Below are 11450 nucleotides of genomic sequence, written 5' to 3'. Positions count from 1 at the left end.
GACTGAGTCGATTCCAACTCATTGTGACCCTATAGGACAGAGTAGAACTGTCCCATGGGGTTTCTTTATGGAAGCAGACTGCCACATCTTTTTCCCACTGAGCACCTGATGGGTTTGAACTGTTGAACTTGTATTAGCAGATAAATTTTTAAACCACAGCACCACTAGAGCTCCTGCTTCTAAATCAGGGACACTTTTTGGAGGTGTGTTTAATAGTTACTCAGTACACGTGAAATTTAATATCAATTTTTTATCTTGTTTCTCCTTTTTACTCTAAGTTCCATAGAATTCATGGCATGTACCATGGAGATGTTTCCAAAGTTTTTTTTTTTTTTAATGAATTAGTAGACTAAGATGGACTAGGAAGAAAGGCCTGGTGATCTACTTCTGAAAAATCAGCCAATGAAAGCCCTATGGATGATAACGGTGCAACCTGCAACTGATCATGGGGATGGAATAGGACAGTAGTGTATCATTCTGTTGAGTATAGGGCCAGAGGCTGACTTGTTGGCTGGTAACAAACACAACAGTGCAGTAGTGAACAGAGTTAGGTTTAGTGTTGGTGATATAAGAGTTTAATATTAAAGTATGTAAGGGATTTCATTATAAGTGGCTCATTTGTAATTACCCGAGGACCTGAGGCAAGTGTAATAATGAATTTACACAGCTGAATTTGTAACATGTTTACTGTCCCAGTGCCCTTCCATCAATGATACGATGGGAGTAGGTGTAAGAATGAGGTTCAAATTCCATTGCATCAAGGAGGTGTTTAAAAAAGCCTCCTCATAGATTCTATATCCCCCTTTCATCTTTACTCTAATGCACGTGTTTATGTAAAGTTATAAACACATCTGTATTCTTATATAGAGTTAAAACATTTTCATTTTAACAGAGGGCCAAGGTCAGTAGTTGACTGGGTATTATTGTGGATCCTGTGTCCTCTGCTTCTAGATTTGCAGAAGGCTTATGGAACAGCTTGGCTATTATTTGACTTTTGTACAAAGGGAAAGATTTCGTAAGGAGGAAAGAGAACCAGCATTCTCCTTGGAATTAGGGGCAGTCAGAAACTGCAACCTGAAGCCACCACTGTCAGTGGCAAGCTAAGCTTACAGAATGTGTATTGACTCTTGCTGGAGTTGCACCTTTCCTCTGACACTCTCTCTCGCTTCCTGTGTGGAATTTTAGCCAAAGTGGGATTTTATGAGTGTGAAGTTTGAAATTTTGGGAGTACAACATTCACTCAGGATTATGGTGCAAGGTATAAGAGTAACTTTTAGCAGATCTAAGGGAGTATGCTAGTTGTATCTTTACATCTTTATTAGAATATGTGTGTGGAGGAATTTTGTCACTTGAGAAATTAACTTTGTGAATATGTTTAAGTTCTCGGTTGGTTTGTGCGTGCCTGTTTTTCTGTAAAAGAAGTAAATGCTCCGCTTATTAGGGCTAGCCTTGGCATTTTCATTAGTGCCTATGATGTTTAAATGTAAGCTTCTGTTACACTGCCTTTTCACTTAATTAGAATGTGAAAATAATGACACTTTCTGTTCAGTCCCAGAAATCCTGGATTGAAGGAGTATTTGACAAGAGAGAATGCAACAAAGTGATACCCAGCTCAAAAGACCCTCACAGGTATAATTTTTAATTAATTAATTAATTATTATTATTATTATTTTAAAAAAAGCAGAATTGCTTGGGTGCTTGTTTGTGGAAACCAAGGGAGCTCTGGTAGCATAGTGCCTAAGGCACTTGACCGTAACCAGATGGCTGGCGATTCAAATCCACCAGCCACTCCTCGGAATGAAGGTGGGGCAATCTACTTCCGTAGTGATACTACTTCGGAAACCCAAGGAGGGGTCACTATGAGTTGGGTCCAACTCGATGGCACATAACAACAAGTTAGAGCTATGACTGGTTAGAGGATTTGATAACATCTATTTATTTTTAATAAATAAAAAGTAGTTTTTATTTATTTTTAATCAATATTTTTCTTTTTATAAGAGTAATACATTGTCATTGTAGAAAATTTGCTAAGAACAAGAACCTTGTCAATTTGTACCTCACTTCAACCTCAGTGTCTATGGCAGTGCCTGGCACATGGTAGGCCCCTGAGAAATATCTATTGAATGAATTAATGAAGTAAAAACAGTCAATCATAGTTACATTACCTGATGGAAGCAGTGTTAATATTGTGGTGGATTTCATTCCAGTCTTTTCTCGTTGATACTCTTGGTCTTTTTGATGGGGGTAGTGTGTAAGATATCAGGGAATTATCTATTGCTACATACATTCCGTGAGGTTTGAGTAAATAATTTACTTCTGAGGCTGACACTTATTATATATAGTCTGTTTCGTATCCCCAACTACATTGTCTGTGGATATGATGGCTATTTGGGAAACTTCAGAACACTGTGCTGGGATTATACAAACAATTGGTTTTAGCTCCATTCTCCTCCCACAAACTTTTCATTTGAGCTGCAAAAGGTAATTATTTGCGTTTGAGTTCTCTGAGTTCTTGACAACCCTTTGGAAACTCTACTTATAGAACGAAGTTCAAAAAAGCAGCCAGTGAAAGACAGGGAAAGAAAAGGCTATGGAAAATTCCCCAGAGCAATCAGGTCCATGAAATTAAGATTGGGTGGCACTGCTCTTGAGGGAAAATAAAAAATCACTAAATAAAAATAAAGGAAAAATGAAGGACAATATTTTAATTAACAACACCATTCTATTTTTATATTGATTGAGCATTTGGCCTTATATTTATTTGAAGTTTAAAAATTACAACCTTATGATTATGAAGGGTAGCTTGGTGGGGTCATCCAAATTCTAGTATTTTGAAGATGGTTAGAACAGAGTACTCCTTCCCTTTGTTAAATATTGACTAGTCCCACCCTCCTTGAATTACCTATGGTTTGTAAGCCCTGTGTTAGGAAATTCTCATTTTACATGCTTACAAAATGTTTACGGAATGCCAAGGTAACCTTGTTTCTCCCCCTTCATTTTTTATGACACCTTGTAATGTGATGGTTGCTGCAAGCAGATTGAGTTCACGTAGCTCTTTCTGCTTTTATAAGTGGAAAATCATCTTGGTAACTACCTTGAACCTCATGAAAAGGATAAACTTCAGGTCATTAGACTCAAGAAGAACTATCAAGTACTATAATTCCATGAATGGTCCAAGATACACTAGATTTTATGGGAAAAAAGTAGTCTCTATTTTTGTGGGATTATAAAAAAAAATTAACAGATGGCTATGGCCATTCTTCCTATACCAGCATTTTCCTTCAATACTACTAAGATTCTCAAAATTATAGCTTTCATGTAATTTTCTTCATTATGGTATACAGTTAAAGGGATAAAAATTTATCTATTTTACTAATGTTTTTTGATTGACTCTTTTGTAGCTCCTAACCAGAAACAAATCTGATAAAGTCAATCGTAATTTTTTCTTCCCACTTTTCAATTGTTAAAATGTAGCTTCTAAGAAAAGAAATTCCCAAAAGTGTGGGACAGGAAGGAGAAGTGAAAGACCTGAATACTTGTTTCGGAATAATTTAGAGTAACCTTAACTGATTATGTTTTAGTCCATTATATTCACTAGAGTCCCTTTGTTAAATTTTCTTCACACCCAAGATCTAGTTGATGACACAATATTAATCCCCTAAATCAAGAAATTTCTTCTGAATCATAAGAAAGATTACTAAGGATAATAATTATAATCATACCAACTGTCTCCTGTATTGGTAGTACTTTATGATTTTAAAATTGCTTATATATATATATATATATATTTGCTTACTTGATTCCCAATATTTTGTTATTATCATAATTTAATAATAATCACTAGCATTATTATATATATATGACAAAGTAAGATATTTTAGATATATCATCTCAGATAATCCTTTTAGTAACCTTATGGATCAAAAATTATTTCCAGGTGTGAAAATTAATGCTTATAGGGATTGTTAAATCAATGAGATTGAAATCAAGGTCTGTGGTTTCAAAATCAGTGTTCTATTAATTAGATCATAGTTGCTGTGGTGTAATTATGTTTGGCAAATGACATACGGAAATATTTGGGAAATGATATATGAGTATTCAGAAACTCTGATTTCCAGACCACAGAAGATAACAGAGATTTACTGTATAAATATTGCATATGTTTTCATATCTATTAGTAAACTAACTGAGGTTTTTATTACGTTAATTTAGGTGTACTGGAGGGTGCCAGGTCTGCCAAAATTTGATCAGGTAAGACTTAGAGAAATACTGTTATTATTGATCTAATTGTTGTCTAATCCTAATCGAGACAGTTTCTTCACATCTTGAATGAACTTATGAATGGGCCTTATGAATGCATGTTATTCACCTTTCTAAGGGAAGTTTTAAAAAAGAGATGTGAAAATTCTTGGTTGGAGAGTGTTTATTTGAATTAATGGATTGGTTAAATTACTGAGACCTAAATGGCCTTCAGCAAAAGCTTCTCCAAATGGAAATACTTTTAAAACATTAAATTTTCATTTAAATATTGTATACCTGTGTTCTGTGTAAATGTATTCTATTTGAATATTGAATATGCTTTGTGCACATTCAGTACTGTTGTTGGCTATGACTTGCAAGTGAAGAGAATGCATGCTGAGCTTCTGAGCAAAAATAAGTTGTTAGTGTAATACATGTTTTAGCAGTGACTTGGCTTTTAAACTATGTATTTGTATCTGCGTTTTACCTTTCGATTTTGTAAAGGGAGGAAAATTAAGTTTTCTTTATTCTGATCACAGCCTGAAGTTTACATTATGGATTGAACAGATGCTAAATTTATTTTGGTAAAAAAAAAAATTTCAAAATTCAAAGTTGAACAAATCATGGGGAACAGGAAAGCATCATCACAGATAGGGAAGGAGAGGGACAGGGTTTCTGGGAGAAGAGGTTCCACTTGACTGATCTTTCTATTTTCTCTCAGATTCTTTCTTTCTAGTAATTATTTAAAAATTTGCCAGAATTTTGAGCAAACATGCAAATATATTGAAAAGAAATGAAAAGGTTTCATTTACTGCTCCTATTTCCCACCACTCTGTCAGTTTGTTGTACTGTGTGGTGGCTTGCATGTTGCTGTGGCACTCGAAGATATGCCACCAGTATTTGAAATACTGACAGGGTCACTCATGATGAGCAGATTTTAGTAGGGCTTCCAGATTAATACAGACTAGGGAGAAGGACGTGGTTGTCTACTTCTGAAACAATTGACCACTGAAAACCTTATGAATAGCTGTAGAACATTCTTTCTTATAGTGCTGGAAGATAAACCCTTCAGATTGGAAGACGCTCAGAATTTGACTGGGGATAGAGGCAACCTTAAAGACATGGCTGGAGTAAAGCTTTGGGAACATTCATTTGCTGATAAGCCTTGACTCAAAATGAGAAGAAACAGCTGTAAACATCCATTAATAATTGGAACATGGAATATATGAAATATGAATCTAGGAAAATTGGAAATAGTCAAAAAAATGGAATAGAATACATAAAGTTCTATACCCTAGGTGTTAGAGAGCTGAAATGGACTGTTATTGGCCATTTTAAATCAGACAATCATATAGTTTATTATTCTGGTGATGATCAATTAAAGAGGAATGTTGCCACATTTGTCATCAAAAAGAATATTTCAAGATCTGTCATGAAGTACAACGCTGTCAGTGATAGAATAATATCCATATACCTATAAGGAAGACCAGTTAATAAGACTATTATTAAAAAATTTACACACCAATCAATAAAGCAATAGATGAAGAACTTGAAGATTTTTACCAATTTCTGCAGCCTAGAACTGATCAAACATGCAATCAGGATGCACTGATAATTACTAGTGATTGGAATGTGAAAACTGGAAACATAGAATAATCGGGACTTGGAACATAGGGCCTTGATCATAGAAATGACATTGACGACTGCATTGAGTGTAATACATGTTTTAGCATGTATTTTAGCATGAAATTTGCAAGACCAATGACTTATTCATTGCAAATATCTTTTCTTCAATGACATAAATGGCAACAAAACATGTGGACCTTGCCAGGTAGAATACACAGGCATAAAAATTGATTACATTTGAAAAGAGGTGGTTGAGAAGCTCAATATCATCAATCAGAACAAGGCCCAGAGCTGACTGTGGAACAGCTCATCAGTTGCTCATATGCAAGTTCAAGTTGAAGCTGAAGAAAATTAAAACAAGTCCACAAGAGCCAAAATAAGACTTTAATTATATACCACCTGAATTTATAGACCATCTCTAGATAGATTTGAACCATTGAATACTAATGACCCAAGACCAGAAGTTGTGGGATGATATGAAAGACATCTTACATGATAAAAGCAAAAGGTCATTAAAAAGACAAGGAAGAAAGAAAAGACCAAAATGGATGTTAGAAGAGACTCTGAAACTTGTTTTTGAACAAAGAGTAGCTAAATCTAATGGAAGAAATGATGAAGTAAAAGACTTGAACAGAGAATTTCAAAAGGTGGCTCAAGAAGACAAGTCAATTATAATTGTGTTAGACTGGGTTCTCTAGAGAAACAAAAACCAGCAAAGCTTATATATATATATATATATATAGAGAGAGAGAGAGAGAGAGAGAGAGAGAAATTTATCTTAGGAAAATGGCTCACAAGGGTATAGAAGACGGCAAGTCCAAAGTCCCTGGGTCAAACGTCAAGCTGGAGGCTTTTCCTGGCTCCCACAACCACAGGGGCTGAGAAGCTCAAGGCTGGCAGGCAGTACACCAGCTGTTGACTCCAATGAATGATGAATCCAAGATCTCCAGGCCAAACGGTGGACTGCTCACTTACAGACGGTTGTAGGCAGCATAATGGAATCCCGATCCACAGAAGAATGTCTCTCTTCCCAGGTTGTCCCTGGATATCCTGGAAGCAGGCTACACCCCTAGGGAAACTCCCCTTGAACAGATTGGCCACTCACAACATAATCATCTGATCCCATCATGGGAACAACCACACAGAACTGGGGTCCAGCCAAGTTGACACACAGCTCCAACTATCACAATAATGAAATGTGCAAAGACCTGGAGTTAGAAAACCAAAAGGGAAGAACAATGCTCAGCATTTCTCAAGCTGAAAGAACTGAAGAAAAAATTCAAGCCTTAAATTGTAATATTGAAGAATTCTATGGGCAAAATACTGAATGACATACGAAGCATTATACACAGAGTCACTGTACTAAAAAGAATTGGTCAACATTCAACCATTTCAGGAGATATTATATGTTCAAGAACCAGTGGTATTTAAGGAAGAAGTCCAAGCTGCACTGAAGGCATTGGTGAAAAATAAGGTTCCAGGAGCTGATGAAACACCAATTAGAGTGCTTCACCAAAAGGATACAGTATTGGAAGCACTCACTCATTTATGCCAAGAAATTTGGAAGGCAGGTACCTGGTCAAGTGACTGGAAGAGATCCATATTTGTGCCCGTCCCAAATAAAGATGATCTAACAGGATGTGGTAATTATTGAACAATATCATTAATATCACATGTAAGTAAAATTCTGCTGAAAATAATTAACAAATTGTTGTAGCAGTACATAGATAGGGAACTGCCAGAAATTCAAGCTGAATTCAGAAGAGAACATGGAACAAGGGATATTATTGCTGATGTCAGATAGATCTTGGCTGAAATCAAAGAATACCAGAAAGATGTTTACCTATGTTTTTTTGACTATGCAAAGACATTTGAACATGTGGGTCATAACAAATTATGAATAACCTTGTGAAGAATGGAAATTCCAGAACACTTAGTTGTGCTCATGAGGAACCTGTACATAGACCAAGAAGCAGCCATTTGAACAGAGAAAGGGGGTACTGCAAATTTAAAATCAGAAAGGATGTGTGCCAGAGTTGTATCCTTTCACTATACTTATTCAATGTGTTTGATGAGCAAATAATCCAAGAAACTGGACTATATGAAGAATGCAGAATTAGAATTGGAGGAAGACTCATTAACAACCTGCGATATACAGATGACCCAACCTTGCTTGCTAAAAGTGAAGATGACTTGAAGCTACTTACTGATGAAGATCAAAGACTACATCCTTCAGTATGGATTAAACTCAATATAAAGAAAAGAAAAATCCTCACAACAGGGCCAATAAGCAATATCACAATAAATGGAGAAAAGATCACCATTGTCAAGGATTTCATTTTACTTGGATCCATAATCAACACTGTGGGAAGCAGCAGTCATGAAATAAAATGATGTATTGCATTGGACAAGTCTGCCACAACAGATCTCTTTAAAATGTTAAAGAGAAAAGATGTCACTTTGAAGACTAAGTTGCGCTTGACTCAAGCCATGGTATTTTTAATTGCCTCATATGCATGTGAAAGCTGAACAACGGATAAGGAAGACCACAGAAGAACTGATGCATTTGAATTATGGTATTGGCAAGAATATTGTATATACCATAGATGCCAGAAGAATAAACAAATTAGATTTGGATGAAATACAGCTAGAATTCTCCTTAGAAGCAAGGATGGAGAAACTTTGCCTCCTGTACTTAGGTCATGTTGTCAGGATGGACCAATCCCTGGAGAAGGATAACATGCTTGGTAAAGTAGAGGGTCAGAGACAAAGATGAAGATCCTCAGTGAGATGGATTTACATGCAGCTCTCATGATGGGCTCAAGCATAGCAAGGATTGTGGGGATGGTGCAAGACCTGGCAGTGTTTCATTCTGATGTGTATAAGGTCACTGTGAGTTGGAACTAACTCGACAGTGCCTAACAGCAGCAACAACATTTCTTACCTAATTCTCCAGAACCTCTCCCTATCATAATCCTCCTAATTCTTCATATAGTCCTAAATCCAGATCTCAGAGATAACTAATGTGAACAATACTGGAAAAGCCATCTATTCTTCACACTCTCTGGAATAAGGAACTGTTAAAATTTGTAGTTTTTGCATCTAGCTAGGACCAGGTTTAATTTTTCAATATGGGGAGTCTGACACAAGTTAATGAGCAGTCTTTTTTCATTTTTTATCTATTTATGATGCCAACTCTGTGGTATGCCAAGTTCCCTTAGGCATATAGCTCTGATTAAGAGCTTTCTTTTCTGTATCATTGATCTACTTCTCTATTTCTGTTGAACACCATTCTATTTAATTATTACAGCTTTGCCATATATTTCAATAGAACAAGTCCTCTATACTGTATTCTTTGAAAAAAATTGTCTGACTCATTTGGACAATTGCGCACCTATGTGATTTTTTAGAATTAGTTTGCTAAGTTCCCTGAAAAATTCTTCTGGGATTTTTATGGTGATTATTAAATTTATAAAATAATTTGGGAGAGAATTGATATCTTTATAAATTCAGATCTCAAAATGAGCTTTTAATTCTTGTCATTGCTGTTATCTGCTGTTGTGAGTCAGCTCTCAACTCACGGCAACCCTGTACCATATGATCCATAGCCTCCACTGATAGGTAGATAGGTGATTTCTTGCTTGAGGTGCATTGGCTGGGAATCAAACCTGGGTCTCCCACATGGAAGGTGAGATTTTGACCACGGTAATTTGTGACTTCTGAAAGTTATAACTAAAATGATAAACATGGAATCTTTAGAAAAGTTTGGTGAGAGTTCTTTTCATGAGCTTACCTTGCCACAATTTAATGAATGGGTTAAAAAAGAAAAGAAGAGGAAGAAGAAGACAGAAAACTATATTGACTCAAATCAAGTCGGTTGGGCTGGAAAAGTACTTAGTAAGTACAAAGTAATCTCAGGGTAGTGAGTTATCTCTCCAGGTGTGGATTGTGGTGTGCATTGTGGTTGCCTCAATGGACGTTTTGTTTGGAAAAGGCCATAGTCGTATGAATCATAATTTACTTTCATTTTATGAATAGATGACTTTTTCATTTTGAAGAGTGACTGTTGCTCCAAAAGTTGATCTGTTACACATTTCCCATTAGTAGATCTTGACTCTGTATTCTGTGTGTTGGGAAGTACTCCTCCCTTTGAGGTCGAGATCCTTTTCATTATGGAAATCCAATATAATTTTTTACATTCTTTTTCTTTTCTCTTCATGTTTTTTTCTTGAGTATTAGAACCCTGTAATTTGGACATATTTTAATATTACTTTTTTATACACTCTGAGTTTTTTGTCACCTATGTTTGCTCTGGTGGCACAGTGCCTAAGGCATTTGACTGCTAACCAGAAGGCTGGCGCCTTCCAGCCACTCCTTGGAAGGAAGGTTGGGCAATCTACTTCAGCAGTGATACTGCCTCGGAAACCCAAGGAGGGCTTGCTACGAGTCAGATCTGACTTGACGGCAGTGAGTTTGGTTTGGTTTGTGTTTGCTCTGTCTCTTCAAACAGATTGTGGACTATAGGATCTTCTGTCTCCCCTGTAACTTCTTTCTGTGTGCTGTCTGTAGTGGTTGCTCATAAGTATTGCCCATCTGCTGATCATCATGTTCAGGAGTGGGTCCTGGACAGTGGGGGTTGCTACCTTTTCCAAATTACATAATGAAAGAGAAAGAAGGGACATTAGAAACTACCTTGTTTTCTGGTATGAACTTTAGTGACAAATTTTAAAATAAGAATTAGATAGACAAGTACGAATTTGTAAAACTGAAGGTTTTTCCCTTCTACATTTTCAAGCCTTTTTCCAAAATGCCCATATTACTTTTATAACAAGAAAAATATTAAAATGTATTATTTTAAGACATTAATTTGAATTCAATACAGTCAAAGGCAAAGAGCACCGTAAACCACTGTCATTTTTGAATTTGAGCCATAAATCACTTTTAGCCTGTGATTCAAGTTATGAAGCCTGTCCCAAGAAAATACATATTCAAATTTCTAAGCTTTTTGTTTAAACAACATTCTGGTCCGCAGTCCCAATCTGTATAGTTATGTTTGCAAAGCCCTGTCTTGAAGAGTCAATATTCCTCTTGACAATTCTTTATTTGAAATACTGGTGTGTATTTTCTAGTGAATTCTAATGTGTGGACTATGTAAGGATTATTATATATTAATAAATATCATTTAGCCTCTTTATTTATTTTTTTTATTTTATTGTGCTTTGGGTGCAAATTTATAGAACAAAATTTGTTTTACATTCAACAGTTCGTGTACATTCGATTTTGCGTCCTGATCACCCGCCCCGACCATAACAAACTCTCCTGCCCCCGCACCCCATCACTGTGACTACCCCCCTCCCTGTGACCCTCTTAACTATGCACTCCTGTCTGTCTTCCCTCTATGTGAACACTGCCCCTCTTGTGCCCCATGGCCATTTGCTCTAAGGGGTGTATCTCCCTAGAGTAGGTGGGTGCATCGCCCTGCGGTAGGTGTTCTGAGTGTAGGTGTTTCAACTGCTGGGGTGAGAGCCAATCCATGGGAGTGAGTCCAATTCTAGGCCGAGAGGGTAACTTGGGGCAATAGTCTT

The 11450-nt window shown here is 36.4% G+C and overlaps 1 protein-coding gene across 1 annotated transcript in view; it reads left to right on the top strand.

Moving 5' to 3' along the window:
• Window positions 1-1531: 1531 nt before the first annotated feature.
• The window catches only part of TRPM6 (transient receptor potential cation channel subfamily M member 6), a 175400-nt gene continuing 165481 nt past the window's right edge, over window positions 1532-11450 (top strand). The window contains exons 1-2 of the mRNA XM_007939607.1: window positions 1532-1629; window positions 4213-4251. Coding sequence (XP_007937798.1) covers window positions 1532-1629; window positions 4213-4251 — 137 coding nt within the window. The remainder of the gene's footprint in view (window positions 1630-4212; window positions 4252-11450) is intronic.

This window comes from Orycteropus afer, unplaced genomic scaffold, assembly GCF_000298275.1.
Source record: "Orycteropus afer afer isolate SDZICR_OR568_19922 unplaced genomic scaffold, OryAfe1.0 scaffold00005, whole genome shotgun sequence".
Classification (NCBI taxonomy): Eukaryota; Metazoa; Chordata; class Mammalia; order Tubulidentata; family Orycteropodidae; genus Orycteropus; species Orycteropus afer.
This window is presented reverse-complemented; position numbering and strand designations above follow the sequence as displayed.